This window comes from Glycine max, chromosome 15 (genome assembly GCF_000004515.6).
Source record: "Glycine max cultivar Williams 82 chromosome 15, Glycine_max_v4.0, whole genome shotgun sequence".
NCBI lineage: Eukaryota > Viridiplantae > Streptophyta > Magnoliopsida > Fabales > Fabaceae > Glycine > Glycine max.
This window is the reverse complement of record NC_038251.2, coordinates 8618085-8642964: the sequence shown is the minus strand read 5'-3', so window position 1 is coordinate 8642964 and position 24880 is coordinate 8618085. Positions and strand designations below refer to the sequence as shown.

At 30.0% G+C, this 24880-nt stretch overlaps 3 protein-coding genes across 4 annotated transcripts; 2 read left to right on the top strand and 1 right to left on the bottom strand.

Moving 5' to 3' along the window:
- The first annotated feature begins 1194 nt into the window (after positions 1-1194).
- Positions 1195-2806, top strand: LOC100799106 (probable pectate lyase 16). Its single transcript, XM_003547214.5, has 4 exons — positions 1195-1854; positions 2027-2130; positions 2213-2351; positions 2436-2806. The coding sequence occupies exons 1-4, from the start codon at positions 1195-1197 to the stop codon at positions 2652-2654; spliced, it is 1122 nt and encodes a 373-aa protein (XP_003547262.1). The 3' UTR covers positions 2655-2806.
- Positions 2807-2850: 44 nt separating this feature from the next.
- Positions 2851-4872, bottom strand: LOC100798581 (LEAF RUST 10 DISEASE-RESISTANCE LOCUS RECEPTOR-LIKE PROTEIN KINASE-like 2.7). The gene is made up of 3 exons (XM_006597530.4): positions 3897-4872; positions 3283-3327; positions 2851-3184 (listed from the first exon to the last, which is right to left on the bottom strand). Exons 1-3 carry the CDS (start codon positions 4720-4722, stop codon positions 3057-3059), a joined length of 999 nt encoding a protein of 332 aa, XP_006597593.1. The 5' UTR covers positions 4723-4872; the 3' UTR covers positions 2851-3056.
- Positions 4873-21233: 16361 nt separating this feature from the next.
- Positions 21234-23942, top strand: LOC100802124 (probable WRKY transcription factor 31). 2 transcript variants are annotated; one of them, XM_003546112.5, is made up of 6 exons: positions 21234-21748; positions 21839-21940; positions 22049-22207; positions 22397-22768; positions 22862-22975; positions 23105-23942. In XM_003546112.5, exons 1-6 carry the CDS (start codon positions 21479-21481, stop codon positions 23759-23761), a joined length of 1674 nt encoding a protein of 557 aa, XP_003546160.2. In that variant the 5' UTR covers positions 21234-21478; the 3' UTR covers positions 23762-23942. The 2 variants fall into 2 exon arrangements, with proteins under 2 accessions (XP_003546160.2, XP_040865920.1); XM_041009986.1 differs by having other exon boundaries at positions 22397-22975.
- The last annotated feature ends 938 nt before the right edge of the window (positions 23943-24880 follow it).

The window sequence follows — 24880 nt, the reverse complement described above, 5'->3', positions numbered from 1 at the left end:
TTAATGCAATGTTATTTTAATTATCAAAAGAAGAATTTGTCTTGGCCAATTTATTTTAAAGTATTTGTTATTGTTAACAGATATTATTATATATTGTTGAAACTTAGACCTAAATATTATCATATACTATACTGTATTTGATTTGAACTTTTGAGTGTATTATGAATGGTAAAAACCTATAAAATTGAGTTATATATATTTTTATATAAATTTTTGATATTATATTTTTTTAATTATTAATTTGAACGCGATTCTTTGCTTTAGATCCTTTTGGTCCTAAATCCTAATATAGTTTCTAACTTTGATAATTATCTCAAAGATTATGCGATCTGATCCCTATCATACAAAATTAGAATTAGAGAATCAAATCAAGGCAGAAAAACCACATCCTCTGTCATTACTAGCAAAATCTTCTCCTTTTTTGCATATTTTCTTTGATTTGTTTCTAAAAAAATTAAAGATTATTAGCTTTTGTAATTTAGGAATGCTTATATATTTTTGTTATTAACAATTTTGTTTCTGCAGTATTCCCATATCTCTGTTATTGGCAAATTAAGAAGTGGCATGTCTCTTAATATAGAATTGTTTCAGAAAATATTATATCTAGGCTGAAGTGCTTTTACACACTGTCAGTCCTTTTGGTATTTCCCTTTGGTGCATATCACTGAATTTAGTCCCTTATTTTGTTGTGCTTGTGCATCACTCAGTTTGGTCCCCGATTGAAAAACCAAATTTTATTATTATTATTATTATTAGATATAGAGACTAAACTAATTAGTTTTACACTTATTTTTACAAAAAATAGATTTATGATGTTAGTGATCATCGAATTAAACTACCAATCTTATTAAAATACTAAATTGAATAATATTTGTGAAAGTCAAAGACTATATAATTTGGTACTATAGAGTTAAAAAATGGTGCTATAATATATAAATTGATTTAGTATACTCAAATTTAAAAAATATACGACATTGGCTATGTATATATATTTTTCGTATGCTTGAGTGAAGTTTTAGATGGTAATTAGCAAAGTCAAACTAGTAAGGCTCGTGCATCCACGTTTTTGTTAGCTCATTTAACAAAACCAAAGAAATTAAAAGTCAAGCCCCTAAATCGTGTGCACAACCTCATCTAAGTCTAACATCTACTATTAAATGAACTCACTCCATATGTAGCCTCAACCTCACAAGCATGGCCACCTCTCCCACACTACTCTTGCTTTCATGCTTCATACTACACCTTGCATATTCAACAGAAAGTGCAGTTCTAAACAAGATAGACTCTTGCTGGCGTGCCAAATCAAATTGGGCATCAAATCGCCAAGCCTTGGCTAATTGTGGAATTGGCTTTGGCAAAGATTCAATTGGTGGCAAGTATGGATCAATATATAAAGTCACAGATCCCTCTGATGACCCCATAAGCCCAAAACCAGGCACACTTCGTTATGGTGTTATCCAAACACAGCCCCTTTGGATCATTTTTGCCAAAGATATGGTTATTAGGCTCGATAATGAGCTTATCATGAATAGCTACAAGACCATTGATGGAAGAGGTGCTAAAGTGGAGATTGCAAATGGGCCTTGCATTACAATACAAGGTGTTAGCCATGTTATCATACATGGCATTAGCATTCATGATTGCAAACCAAGCAAGGCTGGCCTTGTAAGGAGTACCCCATCTCATCTTGGCCATCGTCGAGGCTCTGATGGGGATGGCATTAGCATATTTGCCTCCTCAAATATTTGGATTGATCATTGCTTTTTGGCTCGTTGTGCTGATGGCTTGATTGATGTTATTCATGCCTCAACTTCCATTACCATTTCTAACAATTACTTTACCCAACATGACAAAGTAAGCAAAATAAGTTCTTAATTCCTCCTAACTAACTACCTTGTAGTACCATCATCCCTTTCATTAATATTATTATATGGAATAGTATTTTTCTTTATGTATTATTGACTAAACAACCACTATGATCCTATGGCCTCATTTTTTTGTGAATGGTACTGTCCCTTGGCTGCAGGTTATGCTACTAGGACACAGCGACGAATACACAGCAGATAAAAAAATGAAAGTAACAATAGCCTTCAACCGATTTGCTAGTGGTCTGATTGAAAGGATGCCAAGGTGAGAGTCTATTTTATAGATTGAATTTTCATATAATACGTGAAAAAAATGAGTATAGGTTAACTTGTTTGTAAGCATGCAGGGTAAGATTTGGTTATGCACATGTGGTGAACAACAAATATGATGGGTGGAAGATGTATGCCATAGGTGGCAGTTCTAACCCAACCATTTTAAGTGAAGGAAACTACTATGTCGCTCCGAATAACCCTGCCACAAAACAGGTAAGGAAATGAATATAATCAGAGTCACATGAAACACCCCACCCCATGAATTAATGCATATTAAGTTGGTTTCTTGGGTGACAGGTTACCAAGAGGGAAATGAAGGGAAAATTGAAAAATTGGAAATGGAGGTCTTCTAAGGATGCATTCTTAAACGGTGCTTATTTTGTTCCATCTGGGTATGGTAGTTGTGACCCAAATTATTCTCCTACTCAATATTTTACTGCTGTACCTGCTTCCTTGGTGCCCGCAATAACTCTTAATGCAGGTCCCTTGACTTGTGTTGTTGGTAAAGCATGTTAATGTTAGTTTTGTCTTGCGTTTGTATCTTTCTCTCTCTCTCTCATTTTTCTTGTTTTGGTTGATTCCCGAAGCCACGCTTTGGAGGCATGTATCAGAGAGTAGACCAATAACTGCTTTGCAGAAATGTTACAGTTGCCAGATTCGTTTCTTAAGGATTGTTGTAAAAAAAAAAAAGTGTGAAAGATATGATTCTCCAGCAGAGTACTTTAATTCCTTTTAATAAACTATAAACTATACATAAGATACAACCCGATATTAATAAAGAAGACCATATCAAACTCGGAAAAATTGGGACACAACTCTATGACTAGGTATAATTGTGGTACAAATAAATAAACTCAATAAAAGAAAAACGTAACAGAAGGAATATGTGTATGCATGGTTCACATCATTTGGTCGTCTTCAGAATAGCCTATTTTCGTTGCTTTGAACTCCACACGTGACTGGTGCTTTAGCTCTCACTTTCTTCAAGTACCAAACAGCAGCTCCAATTCCAAATGCACCCGCAACCGAAACGCCCGTAACTGTCCCTGCAGCCACATTTCCAACACACACAACCCCAAACATGAGCCTAATGATCCCCTTCAAAAACTTAACATCCATATAAAAGCTATTTTAATTCTCTCACCTGCGATTACATGGACCCTCCTATTGTGCCTTGCAATATCATAATCTGTCAAACAAATATTAGCCTCATTACATACCTACCCAATTGAAACTATTGGGGGCTAGGACAAAGCCATCGTTTTTATTAGTCATCTATGTAAAGGTTAAACTAATTATTTGATCCATACAAGTAACACTCATTTAGGAATTAGTTTCTGTACCAAAAAAACAAAACTTTAGTTCATATAAGAGCATATAAGGATTCAAACCTAAATTTTTTAGACACCTAAAAAACATAATAACAATTTAACACCAAGAACCTGATGTATATTAACGGGGGTATATAAAGACTAAAACTTAATATTTTTTTCATACAGAGACTAGAGACTGATTCTTAAACAAGTGTCACTTGAAGGAGAAATTGTTATATACTTATATCTTTGACTACCATACTTCAGAACAATCTTTATGTGGCATGTGACACAACAAAATTTAATGAATTTTTTCCTATAAAATGAAAAACTTAGCTACCTATTACGTATAAATTAGTTCGGATCGAAGTGATAGTCCTGAACACTATGTAATAATTTCTCTTCCACAAGAGACCAATGATTAGTTTATTGAACTTGGACGTACCTTTGCAATGAGTAGTGGAGTTTCCATCCTTACAGAGACAAATGAAACTCTGATTCTGTGTGTCAAATCCACAAGTCCCACCTCCTTTCAATGGATCCTGACACTGAAGGCAGCGCGTGGTAACCGGGATATCAAAATCAACTCTGATCCCATATTCGGGAACTTGATCATAAGGCATAGGAGCACCAACGTTCTTCCAATAAACGCTAGCATAACTAGCACAATACTTAAGCATCAACCTCAGAGACTCAGTGGCTTTGGGATAGTAAGAGCAACAAGTACTCCGAGGGAGTGCAAAGGAGCAACCCGGCAAGTGCCTGCAGAGATAGCTAGCACTGTCACACGAGGAATCACAGTGTTCGGGGAAATGCTCGCAGAACATAGGCTTTGGTTGAATGATGACGCTGTCTTGGCTGCAGTTGAAGAACATGTACTCGTTCTGCGGCGAGAGCTTGAAGTGTGTGGCGGTGTCCAAGCTGAATGGCCTCGTGGGGCGAAACTTCTCGCCGTCCTCGCAGCTCCACATGAATGGATCAGTGACCACGACATGTGGATCGGAGTAGCTCAGGTTGCGAACTGGGTATCGCCCTGATGGGGTTCTGAGCTCGAGTTTTCCTGAGTTTGAACATTGTAAAATGTGTCTGTAGTATGGACTTCCGCATCCATCGTCGATGCCAAATGGATATTTGATGGGAATGTCGCCGCATGATGTTCTGCAGAGGCTGGATTGTGATGTTGTGAGAGTGAGAAATGATGAGAGAATTAGTTGAATGAGTAGTAAGGACATGGTGTGGGTGAGAAGTGAACACATCAGAGACAGTAGCATGGTTTATGAATGATCACAAGGGAAGTAACTATAGCAGAGTGTTGAAGAAAAAAGGAATATAGCTGAAGTGTTGCTTTTATAATTTATAGTCTCCTTTTGCTTTTATATATTCCCTTTTGGTTTCTTTGATCACTGGCTTTGTTTGTTCTCCTTAGTTGTTGGCTTGTTGCTTTTCCTTTCTGCATTGTTAAGCTATATATGGACAGAGGAGAGGATTAGTGGAGGAAGTAATGATTAATGTCTCTCTCACTCTCTCTGGTGATCTGGTTTTTCTAAATCTCCAGGGTTTTTCTGAAGAATTAATGAAGAGTAGAGATGAAGTGTGCACTTAGTGAGGAAAATAAATCCAGATAAAATGTATTAAAACTTTTATAAGTTTAAAATAACTTCTAATTTTTTAATAAATTAAAATATATAAAACAATTTTAATTCATAAGAAAAAATAGATTGTTTATCTTTTTTATTGGGTATTTATTAAAATAGATAAATTATTATTTTTTTATCTTTTTTCTACGTAAAATGAATTTCTTTTTAAAAGATTCTTCTTTTGTTTAGATTATAAGGTATCTTATGTAGGAAGCAATTATGTTTGTGTTAGATATAATTATTATTTGAGGTAAAAAATTTCTTTTCAATATTTAATGTACTTATATACCAAAAATTCAATTAAAAATACTTATTTCAGTCTTGAATATATGCAAAAACAACTAATGACTAAAAATATAATTAGCATTATTTAATTGTACAAATTCCAATTAAAAATAAATTATTTTTCTAAACTACTCTTTATTATAATTTGATATCAACAATAAAAATAAGATATTAAAAATAAGAACATAGTAAGTGAAAAGTGTTTCAGGAATGATCTTATCCAAGAAGATAAAATGGTGAGGTTTATTTATATTTAATATCAATACACGGGATTTTTTTTTTCCTTATGGTTCAGACCAGAAGGTTTACTAATTAAACTGAAATGACACCATTTTTTAAACGCCCTATTATATTATCATATACTTTTATTCGAAGAATTAATGTGCAATTCTTACATCTTATAGGCACCCAATCTGTCTTTCTGCTAATTATTATAAAGTTGAGTTACAAAATTATTTTTGGGTCCAAACAATAATGGTCCAAAAGCCGAACACCAAATGGAAAAGGCCCAAGAAATGGCCCAGAGTTGGAAATATAACTTGTCTACAACTGAGCAAAAGGGAGGAACTGCTAAGGGCACCCAGTGGTTTTGCTGGTACACCTAGCATGACATCGGAAATATCAGTTTTATCCTTTCGTAAGCTCAATACGGATTGGCAATCTCTAGACCCAATACAAATTGCCAATCCGTATGAGGCTTACGAATTAGCAATTCGGGCATACAATCCGTAAGAGGCCCATAAGATTTTTTTTATTTTTTTTCAAAAATATAATTTAAAATTTATGGTTCAAGCAGAAATCAAACATGTAACCTTCGCGTTACTAGCACAACACTCTAACTAACTGAGCTAATAGACCAATTATGTTATAAAATAATTAATGTTGCTATATATAATACTAAATTTTCTAATGTATATTTACATAATAAATTTTGTGATAATTAATTTTTTATTTAATGATTAATTTGTTTACATATATAACTTGTAAATAAAAATCATAGGTTTAATAAAAATTTACATATGTAAAAAAAATACCAAATTTATTTAATTATGAATTGTTGTAATAAACATCTATATACATCATTCAATTAAATATCATATTTTTTAATTTTCAATCACTGTAATAAACATCCAAATACATTATTCAATTAAATATCAAATTTATTTAACTATTAATTACTATAATAAACATCTAAATACAACATCCAATTAAATATCAAATTTGTTTAATTATCAAAAAATTTAAATAAAACAACGTATAAAAAATTATTAAAAAATTATAATTTTAAAAAAAATCAAAACATACAGATTGACAATTCATATGTTTTGAATTTTTTTTTAATACGCATTTATTCTTCTCCGGCAACGAAAATCCACTAAACTTCACCATACATATGTAAACAATGCATGTGCACCACCTACGACAACAAACACTTACAAAATGATGCTAATGGAAGCAAGTTGCACTAAGGAAGTGCGATTTTACGAAAAAAAGGCACTATAAAAATGAAAAAACTAATATGTTATTTGTAACCAAAAATACCAATAAGGACATTTTTGGTATTTTAAAAAACTGCTGGGTGCCCCAAACAATTCCCGAAAAAGGGATGCTATTGGTCCCAACTAGATTGCCATTGGCCTCTATCATTATTTAAAAATTTTAAATTTATCCCCACCCATAATATACAATGAAATCTTGATTTTGTTGCATTAGGGGTGAAAAAAATGTTGTTCAATGGAATCTCGATTGTTATTAGCCTCTATCATTATTTTAAAAATTTAAATTTATCATCACCCATAATATACAATAAAATCATGATTTCGCTGTATTAGGAGCGCAAAAAATGTTGTTCAATGGAATCTTGATTTCATTGTATAATATACAACGAAATCATGATTTTCTTGTATTTTTTCACACCCCGTTGCACAACAACGGAATCATGATTCTATTTTCATTGTGCATTGTGGTTTATGAAAAAAATGCACAACAAAATCACAACAAGGGAGGCTAAATACAACATGTATAACATAAGTATGATTTTGTTGCATAGTGCACAATGGAATCATACTTCCATTATGTAAATTTTTCACTAAGCAAAATGTACATGGAAGTAAGAGAATCGTACTTTCATTGTGTTATTTTTTGTTTATTTAATAATTTGACAGATAAAATTAACTTATGTAATAAATGAAATTTCATCGAAATGTCTACCACATATTGAGATACACCCATAAAATTAATTGAATACACATTGAATGTTTAAAATTATTTTAATCCTTAGAGAAGTCTACTACATATTGAGATACTTTAGTTGATTGAAATAATATTGAGTTGAAAGCTTAAATGTGTTTCATGTAAGGATTTTGCCATGAAGAGACTTTGAATGTGTAGTATCTTCTCCATTGTGGCACAACAAGAGACAATGAATAATTATCCCTTAAAAATAGCTACATTGTCATAAGACGGGGATAGCAAATGAATCATTGCGCTCTTTAAAAACCTAAAACAAGCCAAAAAAGTATTCAATAACAAAACATAGACCTATAAAAATATGAAATATACCGCGTCAATTATGAAATATCTAGAAATGTTGGGATAGCTAAGTTGCGAATACATATCAATGTCATCACCACCCACATTTTCATCATTATCATTCTTTATACCAATGTCATTAGGGCAAACTCCACATGTAAAAAGGATGTTTGGTAAAAAAAAAAATTTGACTTCTATCATCCATATTTCCCCACCTATGTAGCATTGGAACCTCTTCATGTGTGTGTGTGTGTTTCAATCCATTGACTTGTTGCACAACCAACAAAAAAAAATTGATTATTTTATAAATAATTGTTTGTTGCATAACTTGTAATTTATAACCAATGAAATCATGATATATAATAACTTTTGTTATTCAATGGTATCGTAATTTCATTGAGTTAAAATTTGTGCAACACAACATAATCATAATTTTGTTACATTGCATGAGGTTTGAATTTGCAACACAACATAATCTTAATTTTGTTGTGTTACCAAAAACATGGGAAAAAAAACTCATCATGATTTTGTTAAGTTTACAAAAGCGCAAAAAAAAAAACAAAACTCAATAACAAAGACATGCATGTGTGAAGAGAAGGAAAGAGGAAATAAATGAAGAAAAGACAAGAGAAAATGATAAAAGGAATATAGAAAGAGAAGGAAGAAAGAGTAGAAGGGTGGGAATGGATCGTGTGAAAATGCTTAAAAGATATTTTGGTCTTTACTCTTAATTGATAAGAACTAATTAAGAACAATTTTGTAGGGAGTAATAATAACTTTTTAGAAACATACTAGTGGAGGATAACTAGACGGTATTATAATTAACTTATGAGTTTAAATTTGATGAACTATTGGTGAAAAAAATTAAATTATTAATTAATAAAAATTATATTAAATATGATTTTTTAAAGTAATTACTACCTAAGTTAAACATCTATTTTATATGACAATTTTAGTAGTATTTACTCTTACTTTATTTTAAGTTTTGTTTATAACTATGTTATTAGTGTGAAATATTTATTATTGTAAAAGAATTTGATTGATTATTATTTTTAGTGATGTTTCTTTTTTAAATAACATCTTTTTTTATAAATAATACTTTGAGCATGAGATTTTAATTAAGAGTAACAAACCCAATTATATTCAAGTCAATTCTTGGTAAGTTTCCTTCTTTTTAAAGAAGCTGAGGTAAATAAAAATTTTTAAAAAAACTTTTAAAAGGCAATTTTAAAATTTTTTTTTTAAAAATATAATCTTAAGAATCTTAATTTTTACTTCTTATTTATTTATTTATTTCAAACCTTAAAATCTAAAAATAAACTACTTAAGAAAAATTAATTTAAAAAACACTTTTAAAATTTAAAATTTATAAATTTAATAAGTTAAATAATAGTTTCAAATTTTAAATAATTTTTTTTAACTTCAACTTTAAAATAAATTTTAAATTAAAAAAAAAAACCATTTTTTTAACTAAACAAAATCCAAATTAAACACTGCTTTATCGTGCTGGACTCCAAACTTTCTAAACTTGTAAAAAGAGTTTCAATTATATATATGAAATAAATTTAACCGGATGCGTCCCTCAAAAACTTCTCGTTCTGCCATGATATATATTTCTCTGTTCACTTTCAGTCTTCAGACTTTCTTTAATAAAATAAATAAATAAATTTCTCAAATAAAATGCACTTAAAACGAGCAAGCATGTGGACAATTTCATGCAAATATTAAAACAAGAAAGTTTTGAATAAGCTTCTTCCGGTGACCAATACCACGCAAGCCAGATCAGGAATGGGTTTGAAAGCAGAAAGTAAAGTCTGATATCTTGTCGTGAATTCATAAATCATAATATTGGTATGAATTATAATGTCTTGATTTGTCTGCAAAGATGCTTTTTAATGATTGAGAGAATTTAGTTCAATTGAGTAATGAAATAGAAGTGTGAGTTATTATATCTCCATATTTATTTTTTTATTTCTACATAAAAATAAAATTGTTATTAATACTAAAATATCTTGTCGAAACATGAGACTAAACGCTAAAAAACCAATTAATCCATTAATGAAAATCTGACTAGACAAAGCAGAAAACATTTGATTCTTATCTGACCATCCACAAAAAGGTGAAGGTCTTTCATATGTTCAGAATTAATCCATATTATAATATAGTATTCTTTAACTTCCAAGTCTTAAGATCAATGGTATTTTACAATCAAAGATTAATAATATTTAATCTAGAATTCTTTTATATAATGACTTCTCTTTATAAACGGCATAACCTTATTTCATAAACCGATTCTAGTAATTTAAAATTTAATCTAACAAAAAATGATGAAGATGACTTAATTGAAACAGACAAGTTCCCTGTATTATTTAAAATTAACTATAACTAAATCTTGTTGGAGGTAAACATGCACACGCAGTCCAGTCAATAATAATTGTAATAGGTTTAAGTTGAACCCTTAAATTAAATGTGGTTATAATTTAAAAGAAAATGAAGTTACACTCTTGTTGGAGTATCATTTAACCAAATGGTAAAAGACATTGCGTTTATTTGGTAATTGATTAATTTCTAAAAGTAATTAATTTTTTATTTTAAAAAGTTAATAAAACTTTTAAAATATATTCAAATTCAACCAAACACACACCTATTAATTTATCAGATTCAGCCATACATGGAAGAAATCAAGGGATTTGTAAAATAGTATATATATATATATATATATATATATATATATATATGGCACACCCCGTTCTTTGGTCTTGGACATGCATCAATGGGCTTCAACTTAAAAATCTTTGGGACTATTCTTCCTACCTCCAACATATTTTAAAAAATATTTTTTTTATTTCTTCTTTCGTAAGATGAATCCATAATTCATATGCTATTATTAAAAATATATTTTATAAAATAATTTAAAATTAATGATTCAGTAACTCTCAAATTTATAAACTTTTAGATTATTAACACGACATTCTATTAATAGATTAATTATGTTAAAAATTAATTAATATTAATATATATAACACTAATATTTCTAATATATATTTAATATATACATATAAGTTTACATAATAAATTTTATAATAATTAATTTTGATGTAATAATATTTTTTTACATATATAAATTTTTATTAAATCTATATCTAAAGTTACATTTAAAATTTATATGTAAAAAAATATTGTTAGTGAAATTATTTCAACTCGTTTAGTAATTTGTATAAGTGCGGCATTTGTCTTTCTTCCCCACTCACTACATTTTCTTTCTAGGAGGTTCAGTCAAACATCTTGTCAAAAAGGAGGTGTGAAATTATTTTAACTTGTTTAGTGATTTTAAATCTAAGTTCTCAATATATAATTACATTAATTATCTATATTTTGTCGTCAATTTTTGTGATTCATGATGATCTTATTTTGCTCCAGCATAATTATTTTAAATAAATAATACATACAATTTATACAAGAGAGAGGAGGGGGAGGATTTTAATTTTATACTATGAATTAATTAGAAATCAGTTTTTGTATAATTTTAAGATTAATTATTATTAAAATTAATAAACTTATCATATATAATAATTTATTATTAGATAGCAATATAAAAAGTATAATATTAGTACGTATATGTGATTTTTTTTCTCAATTTATAAATATTTAAGTTTTTTTTTTGAGTAATAAGATGATCCTACTCTAACTCTCGTAAGCCATCAAAACCTAAATCTGTTTTTTTTAATAAAAATAAAAGAAAATAAATGATGTATAGAGACTGGTCCGTAGTGTATTATGACATGGTATACGTTTTTCTTTGAGTTTGACGGTGGAAATACTAGTTGCAGCAGTAGCAGCGCCATGCATCCAATGCCACTCAAAACTATACAATTAATTCACACACAATTTCTTTCTTGCGGCTGACGAAAGTGACAAACAAACTACTACTCAGCAAAACACCAAAGGGTACGTGAATACAAGACATCACTCACCAAGACAAGCAAAGTGAATCCATGAAAAGAAAAATTGGGCATTTTTTTATATTAAAATTTGATATAATATATTTAAATAATAAATAAAACGAATTAAATCGAACACTTAATGTTTACTTGTTAAAATTTCATAATGAAGTGTCTACTAATTAATTTTTAATCTTAAACGTTAGTATAAATGGTTTTACGACCAATATTTACAATTCTCACGTTCTTAAATTAAAATTGTTCTTACTGTATGTGTTTGCTTGTAAGTTAATTAACTAAGTTTTAAGTGCTTGATGACTCAAGTTACTTGCACCTCTAATTTAAGACGGCACATATAACAACTAATTATTTATTACATTTATTTGATGTATACTATATTATTTAAAATATAAATAATTTTTTCATTAGATATATATCATGAATATCTGGAAGCATATACATAGTTGTCACTCAAAACAATATCACATCGAATAATTAAATTGATAAAAATATATCCACTTACAAAGTTATTAAAGTATATATGTATAATTATATTGAAATTTACACCCGATGTTCAAAGATTGCGTATTTATGTACATATTATTTGGTCTTACATTTTCCTTTTTCAAATTCAGATTTTTTTTGTCTTACATATTACGATAGCCACTCATCATAATACAAATAAATTTAAAATTTTTACATGAATAACAATAAATTATATTACAACTATTTTCAGTTCTTTTCATGACATGACACTAATTGTTATACACATGAATAACAGTCTTTCCCCCAATCATTATTCCGAAACAAAGGTTTAAGTGTTTAAATACTGAGTGAAATAAGTAATGTCAATTGTTATACAGAAAAATCATGTTCGCAAAAAATAAATAAAGAAGCATATATAACAGTTTATATTTCAATACATATACACAACTATATATATATATATATATATATATATATATATATATGCCTCGTTGAAACAGGACAATCTCAATCTCATGCAACTTGTGTCCAACGTAGGTAATAACACCTAAGAAGCATATCTGCCAAATAGCACGAATTGTTTTTATTATTTTAAAAAGATTAAATTGATAATCAGTTAAAATGTTGGACTAATTAATTGAATTTATTGAACATGAGATGATAATAATTGTAATGTGAAAGGTATCAATAGGTTCCTTAGGAGGGTACGCAACAAGAGCTGTCATTATGCCGTTCGCCGCATGGCTCTTTCTTCTCTCTAGCACAATGGCCAATGGTCTGCATATTTTCTACAATCCCTGCTGTCACAACCTAACCTAACACCATATTTCTACGTCAAACAAGTAAGCCACGTGGGCCAGGATCTAATCGTCAACCAATATCCCAGTCAACTCTAACCTTTTTCTCATACCCTCTCCTCTTGCATGATTTTGTTCTTTCTTTCTTCCAACTCTTGAAAACAGTGCTCTCATATTTAAATAAATTCTATGGCTATGTCGTGGATAATAGTTTTATATTATTTTTCAGTTACAAATTATTATTTAAATTATATTAAAATAATTATTTTAAAAGTTAATAAACTTATTTTATATGATATATTATGATTCAATGATTATGTAAGTGTATAATCTTTTTTTTCTATTTAAATACTATTATTTTCATTAATTAACATCTTTCTCACCTTAACAGCTTAACTTGTACTAATGTCTATGTATATAATTTTTTATGTCTCTCCGTCAATAATTCAACTGAAATGTTAAAATAATTAGAGATTAAATAGGTCGATTTATTTTTTATGTCTTAATTTGTAAAAAAAATTCAAATTAGAGATTTAAGCTTGACCTGACGGTGAGGTATATAGTGAAGTAGGAATTGTGTGTGCTACGTACGTCATTGACTATTTTTTAAAAAAAGTAAGACTGCCTATAATTCTCCGAAAAAAATTAAACCTATATATTACCTGCATTTGCTGACCAACGACCAGGCATGTCTGACTAATTATGGTGATAGCAATTTTCCGTTTTCTTTGTTGCAAAAAAAATTAAAATTGTAGTAATCAAGATGTAAGGTTGATGAGGTCCCTGAAATTGAATGCTTTACATTCAAGAAATTATTACGTGTAATTGTTTGAACTTGTGCTCTCTGCTTTTAGTATGCCTCACAATGTAGTGCTACTATACAAGGGAGTTGTAAATTTGTTATGGTGTACTTTTTTTCTAGGGTAGTCGGAATCAGAAACTACTATATAATATAACCATGTGCTATATAAACCTCTGGTTTCAATTTTAAACTATATAAGCCTTTTTTTACTCATAAAGAGGTACCTTTTTCACATGCTTTTGAAAAACAATTTTTGCACGGGACTGTTAATTCCTCCCTTAGCAGGCGCATCGATCTGTTTCCTATATACTTTTCTTTGGGCGTTGGTTGGATCGGAAATAATTTGAACAAAGGCATTTCTCTCTAGTACTCTAAAATTAATCCATACAAAGCCATGCATTGACAATTATGTCCACTGTTTGAATGTCATGGTCAAAGCCACGTGTTTTGGCTAGTTAACTAAGGAAACAAAATAAAACACCTATTATTATACTTAATATTTTATTCAGAAAAGTTACTTACAAAGTAAGAGTTGCTATATCTTTTTTAACTTTTTTGTTTTTGTCATTTTCTTTTTCTTTAACCAAGATATATATCTCATTAAGTATGCTGCAATATTAATTCATTAAATAATGTTATCTGGTTAAGAGATTTTTTCAATAGCTATTTTTTTTTTTATTTTAGCTACTTTAGATGAGATAGAAAGAAAATAGAGAAGATTAAAACATAAACAACTACACTTTTATATACGACAGTTGTCTTGCATGACATTAAAAATGGACAACGAAATGTTGTCCCTTTCAATTTTAAAATACATTTTTTTAATATATAATACATATAATATTAATTTTTTTAGGTGTTCAAATGGTAGAACTCTTTTTCTTTCACCCATCTCCTTATATTCTTCTGCAGCTACTAATTAGTCAACGTTCAACAGACATTGAATGGGGTTATGTTCAATGCTTTGGAAGGTGATTATTTTTTTGGGGTTAAATAGGTAGGTTTTTGTTTCAAAGAAGGACTCTTCCTAGTCAAGGTAAAGAAAGGAAGCTCGGATCGTGTGAGCTCTTTTTTCTTTGTTTGGTAACATCAAGAATTGCCTTTTCCCCTCAAACTTGAGCTATTTTTTCAAAAGAAGTATTAAAGGCAATTTGAAAGAGACCAAAGTTAAAGAACAACGTCGCAACATATTGAAATTTGTTAATGCATGGAAGGAAGAAAAAGTAGTCTCTGTACGGATATTATTAAACTAATATTTCCCTCATATATCCTCGTTCTAATTACCATTTACATTTACGTGGTTTGGAGAATAAAACGGTTGGGTAGGTTACCTCGTCTTAATAGTTTCCTTTGTGATAATAGCTGGAATTTATTTTGTTATTAATGTTCTGATTCATTACGAAAAAAAAGATAATGATTAATTGAGATAAATATTTCTTATTTACTTAAAATTTCATACTAGCTTTTCTTTGTTTTCTTATTCTCTCTCTACCATACCAAACATAAATGTATATACTTTAAGCTTACTACCTACCTATATAGAAGACTATAGGAGAGCATATTCTTGATATCCATAATTAAGCTAGCTAGCAAATCTTTGGTAGGAAAGAACTTTCATTCCCTTGTATCTCATTTAGAGAGGTTTTATTTTTGGCTTTTAAATTTTTAAAAACTAAACCTATAATTGTTTATTTTATAATTTTTTTGAAAAAGTTGTTGACAACATGATCTCTTTCACAAATAATGCATTTTTATTTTATTTTGTAACCCACCGATGATAGGCCAACCAATTTTTGAAATTTAGTCTCTTCTCATTCATGCACTTAAGATTGAGGGGCTATGTATATCATTATTTGTGGGTTAACCGATCTTTTAATCATCCTATGGATACTTGCTCGGATGCTTATTGAACCTAGACATTTTATTCATACTATGTTGCATGACTCTTGTGCAACCACTCATGAGACACATTTAAGGATCTTAGGATAAACTATGAGATCAGATAGGAGAAATAGTCCTTGGAATATCGAGATCCGACTAGATACGATTAAAATTATATAGTTTGTCTCTTAACTTAAAAATAAACAAATTAACCACATTCACTTTAATGCTTCTAGGTCTTCTACATGATCTAGTTACAAGAATAAATTTCATTAATTAAGTAAAAATTTACACAAATAATGATAGAAAGATAAAATTAAAAACAAACTTAGATGACAGAACAGGAAAAACACTTGGAAAATTTGGAGTTGAGTTTCATTTTAGAAATTGAAATTGAGTAGACTTTTTTTTCTCAATAGGGTCTCTAACCCACATTGAGCCAGATAGTTTGTTTCACCACATTTAGAAAACGGTGAAGATCCAGTGAAGGAAAACTTCAAAAGAGATAAGATTAGTTTTAAAAACTTAAAATTAAAGCTAGAAAACTTTTTTTCCTGTTTCCAAAAGCGAGTTAAAATAATTTTAAAATTTATTTAAAAATCATTTCAATCCTTTAAAATCTAAAAATTTCATTTTTCAAATTAAAGTTTAAAAACCAAAAGCTAGAAATTCACAATCACTCCATACGGCCCATTAATAACTGAGAAATGTATATTAATAAACAAATTATAGACAAATTTATTAGGATAAAAATTTTATCTATATTAATAATATTATTACCAGTGTATCAAATTGTTAATGTAAATAAAAAAAAATGCTATTGGTTTAACTTTATTTTTTAAAAATGACTATGACTAATATTTAGTTTTACTAATATTCATTCACTTTGTACCAAACCCCTTTTACTAACTATAAGATTAGATACTAACTATAAGCATTATAAATTTTATCTGCATTATTTTAATTTGGGATATCACCGTTTTGAAAAAGAGGCAGGTAAGATTCATATTAGCCAGTCCATTTGCCAAACTTGCTTCCAATCACGGCGCAACGATCAAATGGGGCAATTTTTTTTCTAAATTAATAAATGGGATAAAATTTAAAGTAATATCCATAAATAGATAAATTATAAGATATTCCAAGACTTTCAAGTATAAGTTCGTAAACTATTTTATGATTTTTGTTTGTTTTTTTTCTTTTCCAATGAAGTCATACAAAATTTATTACTTTCCTTTTTTTATTACAACTTTGAAGTTGTAAATATTTTTATTAGAAGTCGTAAATTATTTATCACTTCAAAATCATAAATAAATTTATTTAAATTAATTATTAACTAATTTATGTTTGTTTTCATTTTTAGTTTTATTTAACATTTTCTATGTTTTTGTATATTGTTTTTTTATTTAATATTTTGTATATTTTTAAATTTAATATATTATTTTATTCACTATTTTTTATATTTTTTTAGTAATGTTAAGGATTATTATTTCTTTTGTAAATTAAGAAAATAATAAAAAGATTTAAATTTAAATAAATATTAAAATTTATCACACATATTTATTTAATAAAAATATTAATGACTAGACGATGTCTCACATCAAAACCAGTTTTTTTAAATATAAGTAGTAAAAATATATTTATATTCATTATTTATTCATATTTTGTAATTCATTAATAAACATGCAACAATAGTAATATATGTTTGTAGTATATTTTAATATTTTTATTTAAATTTAAATTTTTCCATTATTTTTATAATTTACAAAACAAGTAATAATTGCTAACATTAGTAAAAAATATAGAAATCATGAATTAATATAAAAATAATGGAAAAACTTAAATTTAAATAAAAATATTAAAATATACTACAAACATATATTACTATTGTCGCATATTTATTAATGAATGAAAAATACGAATAAATAATTAATATAAATACATTTTTACTATTTATATTTGAAAGAACTCGTTGTGATGTGAGATATCATCTAGTCATTAATATTTTTGTTAAATAAATATGTGTGTGATACATTTTAATATTTTTATTTAAATTTAAGTATTTTGTATTATTTTCTTAATTTACAAAAGAAATATTAATCCTTAACATTAGTAAAAAAATATAGAAAATATTAAATAAAATAATATATTAAATTTAAAATACAAAAATATAAAAAATATTAAATAAAACTAAAAACGAAGACAAACATAAATTAGCTAATAATTAATTTAAATAAAATTATTTATGATTTTGACTTCAATAGAAAAAAAAACATAAAATAATTTATGATTTTATACTTAGAAGTCATATAATATCCTAGACTTATCCCTTATCCCTTTGTAGATATTAATTTAAATTTTATCCCTCAGTAATTTAGGAAAAAAAAAGTCCCATCTGATCCTTTGGCCTCCAATCACTCACTCTCTTTAACTCTTTAATAAATGTATACAAGGAAGGATCTTTGCTCATTTCTATAATAAACAATTGGAAAATAGGAAAACGCCACAATGTTGTTTGTTGCGTCAATTTCTTGAAATATAGGCTTAGAAGTACACACACTAGGTGCTTCGTTGCACATTCAAATTCTTAATTTGTCAATTTCTTGAAATTGAGGGACAGAATATTTTTACTTTTAAAATGCTACAACCTAAATGTTATGACTTCCACCGAATTAAAGAGGTGAATTAATTAAAATATATAAATTAAAGTTGATTCCGTTGCAGCTTAACATTGTTGAAAAAAAAATATATAGACACTTGGAGAAATCTTGTTGGTTGTAGCTAGACCAATTCATCTTATTCGATGGGATTTAACATTGTTTTTGCCTGATGAACTTCCCCGTTTGTTTCGGTCAATTAATACATAAAATGGAAAATGATTAATCGTGTGAGTGGTTGACGGACGAATCTTAATTCCCCATTAGAGCGTTAGCAAATACAGCGACCTGTTGTCTAACCAATACAACAAAAATTAAGCCATTGAATGAATGATTAATTTTTTGTCATTCTGACAATACAAAATAAGTAACTAATTTACTTGCAAGATATAGATTGCTTCTAGTATTCACACTATAATTGAAAAAAATCAAATGATTGATGCCGTGGTGATATAAGATTCTACTATTTACAAGATATCAGGTTAGAACTTGTTTTGATACTATGTTATAATGAATAATGTGAGAGATTAACTCGACCCTAAAAATTAGTTTAAGGATAAATGTTGTCTCTCATTTATATATATATATATATTAATTTTAATGTGAAATTATTTTTAATGAATGTGAAACTTGGATTATTTTTAATATTACGAGTAAAAAAATTTTAGATAAATGACAATGATATAATACCAGAATTAGTCTTTAAACTAATAAAATTGAGAAACATTTATGTTCTCTAAAAAAAGTATAATTGAAAATTTTATACATAGGATAGGAGTATATTAATGTGGGATGTTGAATAAAGGATTGTAAGAAAGTGGGAGGAGAAGAAGAGGGGGTCCCACAAGTAAAGAGTCAACAAGGTACCCGGGGGGTTTGGATCTGAAATGTGGTGGGTGGGGCCATGCAAAGACTAAGTTACTTGGGCAACCAGTCTTCGGTCACAGGTGACAGAGAAAGAGAGAGAGAGAGAGGGCCGGGCCGTCAAATTGGTTGACTTGGCTTTTGATTCATTGTGTGTTTTTCTGTTGAATTTGTTTGTCTTTGAGTGTGGGAGGAGAGAGAAAAATTGGGATAATTTCATTTTCATCACGTGTAACGTTCCCGCTCCAATCGGGGGCGGTGGCTCTTTTTCTTCGTCATTTAAGAGTCAGTCAAATCCTTTCTTCACGAAACCAAGACGAAACCCCCCGCACGTCTACTTTTCTCTCTCTACTTTTTTGTCTTTTCGGAAAGAGAAGAAGGACGGCTAGTAGTACTATCCAACAAATTTTCCCACCGGGTCGGGTGTCCGTGTATTTGTTTGCTTAATTGATCCATGTTCATCCAACACTACCCCTTTTATTATATTATATCCTTTTCTTTCCTCTCAGTTAAAGAGAGCCCTATATTGTTTATTGCCTCGGGATTGGATTTGGATAAGTATTACCCTCCCTTATGGTCACTATTGTCTTTTATGACAACATTGTTTTTTTTTCTCCTCTTGAGTACGGAGTACTAATTTTTAACTTCTTTTCTCATTGTAGTAAGATAATATTGATTATATTCTTGAAGGAAAACAAAATAATAGATGATAGAAAAAATAATTAATAAAATAAATAAAAGGATATAATAAAATAAATCATAATTTTAATAAGTAAATATTCATCAATGTCTTTATGTCACTTGTTAAGAAAAAAGAAAGAAAAATATTTTTATTGGAATATGTTAAATTATATTGTTTTATGATTGTGTTTTACATTCTTTTATGATTTTTACAATAAATATTTTATTCTTTTAATTTCTTAATCAATGTCCCAAAAATAATAATTAATAAGACTCATTTTAATAAAGATAAAAATACTAAATATATTTCTTAATTATTGTAATACATCCTTAAATAAAACTTAGAATCAAACAAAACTAATATAATATATTTTAAAAGAAAATTATTGACTACATAAGTTATATAATGATAAAATAATTAATTTTTTTCCAATCAAATAATGGTTGGAGACTATCATTTTTGTCAAGGGGATCTTGACTTTTGTCTTCATCTTTTGTGTGATTCGAATAGGATATACATACGAATATGTGCAAAAAGCACTTAAAATATTTAATTAAGGATTCATCTTTAAGCAACAAATAATATATATAAACGAACAACGATTTTTATGTAGGATTTTCCCTTATTTATATAAATTTTGTTAGACATTGCACGTGAATGCGTCATTTACCATCTAGGTAATATGTGTCATAAGTGAAATTAAATGGTCTAATCTCGTAATTATATAAAAGTATGATTATTTTGTTTTTATCTGAAATTGAATGGATACTTGGTCATCACATCTGAGTAGTTATCCAATATAATTTTTAATATTTTCATAAGAAGAATTTAATTGAGAATTATTATATATAATAAATTTAAAATTAAATTTTACAATAATCCTTGAATAATTGTTTGGCTTACGCATGATAATTAACACATTATTTTAATAATAAATAAATATTTAAAGATAAACTAAAGACTTTAAAGAGATACTACAATAGCATAATAGAAGAAAAGAGGATTAGTATTTTTTGCATGGAGATTTGTGGCGGCAAGATTCAATATATATCCTCTCTTGGGACGTTAGTTTACCTTAAAAATATACGTAAATATTTCAAAGGAAAAAGAGGGAATCCGGGGCGGGTAAGTGGGTAACCCAACGACCCAAGTGCAGAAGTGTGAACTGCGAGGTGGACCAAGTATGAATAACTTAACGGTGTGGGCGGGTTTGTGTGTGGCAGCATTTAGACATTGTCCATGCTGACGCACCATCTGGCGCAATAATTTATGCATTTTTCACAAATGTCCAATTTTCATTTCCATTTGGTCCACGCTCCTTCAATCCCCCCAACTCTTTTTATACCCCAACCCATTGCTCCGGAGAAAGACTTCATCTCCCAATAGCATCCATTCACCCATTTATCTCTCTCAGATTTCATTTTTCTTCTTCTTCTTCTCTCTCTTCTTTGTGCTTATTGTATTTTATGGACAAAGGATGGGGACTCACCCTTGATACCTCTTCCTCTCAATCTCTTCCATTATTCCCTTCCAACGATAATAAGATGTTTCCTCTCCTCGGATTCCCCGTCAACCTCAGCCGCGCCTCCAAGGAAGACGATGAAAACCGCAAAGTTGTCGGTGAAGTTGACTTCTTCTCTGATAGAAACAAACCTACACCTCCACCCTCTCACGACCACAACGTTAAACCCAACATCGTCAAGAAGGAAATCGATGAAACACCTCTTCACATTAATGTAACCTCCCTAACCGCCTTTCATTGTATTTATTATCATCAATTGTTTGTGCTAGTTCTATATTAATTTCTCTCTCTTCTTTTATTCTAGACTGGTTTACAACTCCTTACTGCTAACACCGGGAGTGACCAATCTACCGTGGATGACGGGGTTTCATCTGATGCAGAAAATAAGCGAGCCAAAACCACTGAGGTACATAATATTTAATTTAATTTTGTGGTGATTTTAATTAATTTTTACAAATCTATAAGTTTTAATTACTAAAATTGTGAATTAATATATGTATACTTGTTTATTCAGCTTGCACAGTTGCAGGTGGAGCTTCAACGCATGAACTCTGAGAACAAGAAGCTGAAAGAGATGCTCAGCCATGTGACCGGTAACTACACCGCCTTGCAGATGCATCTTGTCACATTAATGCAACAGAACCAGCAGCGAACAGGAAGCACGGAAAATGAGGTAGTTATAAATTCAAAAGTATTAATTACTGCATAGCTAGCTAGTTTCTTTGAATTGACCTGGGAAAATAATTTATCACAACGTAAATGAATTACACGGTTATTATATTTTATTTACATAAACCGTGGGTTGGATTTATGAGATGTTAATGATAACGATAATAATAATAATAATAATTTTGAAATTCAGGTTGTTCAGGGAAAGGTAGAGGATAAAAACGTTGGTGTTGGTGGAGGGAAGGTACCAAGACAGTTCCTTGATATAGGTCCCAGTGGCACAGCAGAAGTAGATGATCAAGTTTCGGATTCTTCTTCTGATGAAAGAACACGATCGAGCACACCTCAGAACCATAACATTGAAGCTGGAGCTAGAGATGGTGCGAGAAATAACAATGGTAAAAGCCAGTTGGGTAGGGAAGAGAGTCCAGACTCAGAATCACAAGGTTGGAGTCCCAATAAGCTTCAGAAAATGAACCCTTCCAACCCTATGGATCAATCCACTGCAGAAGCCACAATGAGAAAAGCTCGTGTATCAGTTCGTGCCCGATCAGAAGCTCCCATGGTACGTATTATAATTATACTATGTATATTACATGTTTTCATTAACCAATTAAGTAATTCTCAAACTAAATTATCTGATTTATTATTGTTGCAGATCAGTGATGGATGCCAATGGAGAAAATATGGACAAAAAATGGCCAAGGGGAATCCATGCCCTCGAGCATACTACAGATGCACTATGGCAGTTGGTTGCCCAGTTCGCAAACAAGTGAGTTTTTCTGATTGATCAACGCATATAATTAATAATAATTAGTATCTATTCAAGTATCAACAATATAAGCAATATATTGCTGTGGCTAAAGCTAATCGATATTAATTTCGTGGTTTGTTAATATAGGTTCAACGTTGTGCTGATGATAGAACCATTTTGGTTACAACATATGAAGGCACGCATAACCATCCACTGCCACCTGCTGCTATGGCCATGGCATCAACCACTACAGCTGCTGCTAGCATGTTGCTTTCTGGATCAATGTCCAGTGCAGATGGAATAATGAACCCAAATTTGCTAGCTAGAGCAATTCTTCCTTGCTCTACAAGCATGGCAACACTCTCAGCTTCAGCACCATTCCCCACTGTGACTTTGGACCTCACACACAACCCTAACCCATTGCAATTTCAAAGGCCTGGTGCCCCATTCCAAGTACCCTTCCTTCAAGCACAGCCTCAGAACTTTGGGTCAGGAGCCGCCCCAATTGCACAAGCACAAGCACTTTATAATCAATCAAAATTCTCTGGTCTTCAGTTGTCTCAGGATGTAGGATCTTCTCAATTAGCACCACAAGCTCCTAGACCACCCTTACAACCAAGCCAACAGCCCTCACTTGCTGACACAGTCAGCGCCGCCGCCTCCGCCATCACCGCCGATCCAAACTTCACCGCCGTGCTCGCCGCCGCCATCTCCTCCATCATAGGCAGTGCTCATAATTCAAACAACAACAACAGCAACAACAACACAAGCCGGACTACCATTAGCAGCTTTTCAGGAAACTGAACATTTTCTTTTTGGGTTCAATTTTTTGGTTAATATTGTTATTATTCCTTAAACTTTTTATTTTTGTACATGGGTACTATAAGGGAAAATGAAACCATAAATGTTCATATTCTTTTTAGTCCATGTCTTGGGAGGGATATATATGATATATTAGATCAGAAAAAAATGTTTTTTGTATCAATTTCTCTTTGAATAATTAATATTGTTGTATATTTGATTAAAAAGTTCTCTAGGGAGTAAATAGACAAATGGTAATTAAGAAAGAATCGTCTTTTATCTTCTTCCTTTGTCTCGTGTTTATCTTTTCTATATTGGCCAGCATGCTTTCTGACAATATTGAAAGCAACATATATAGATCGATGGTAACCCATCCCCAAACCCACAAAATAAAAAGAAAAAAACGATATACTAACAGCCAATATTGAACGTGTTTGCGACGAATATTCGGATTTAATCCCATTGGTCAAGAAATACGGCCATTACTATTTGACATGGACACGTAAATGAATAGTAGTTCGATAGGAAATAATAATCGATTGGTGGACTTTAGCTAGGGTAAGCCACGCTATTGATCTTCTTAGCAACTTCGTGTGCCATTGGTGTACGTGAGAGGAATTGAAAATGATTAAGTGAATTGAATAGTACTAGTAGTGATTAAATTAATATTATGGTCAACTAAATAATTAATATAGGTGGTGAAAATGGAAAAGTGAGATGGTGGACGTTGATTGGAGAAAGTTGGATACAGTTTTTGACTTTGAGTGGATGGACGTCGCGTCCACGTTAATGCCACCTTAAGGCCATTGGACGAATCATGTGAGAGTATTTAAACTAGGAATGGAGCAAGAAATCACCTTGTTGCGCACCGTACTTCACACATCGTACAAATGGGTCTTCTTCAGCATTTATTTGACTCTATCTAAACCAAGGTGGTGACTTGTGTGATTGGTTGGTTAATGAGCCAAGGAAAAAAATAAGCAATGAATAATTGAATATAGGTTCATGTGCTTCCATGTGAAGGAGGAGACTATTTTTGGATTTGCGATCAACCCCTTTTCAAAATCTCAGCTTCTATAACACGGATGCAAGTGATATGATCAAGAAAGACACGGTGCATAT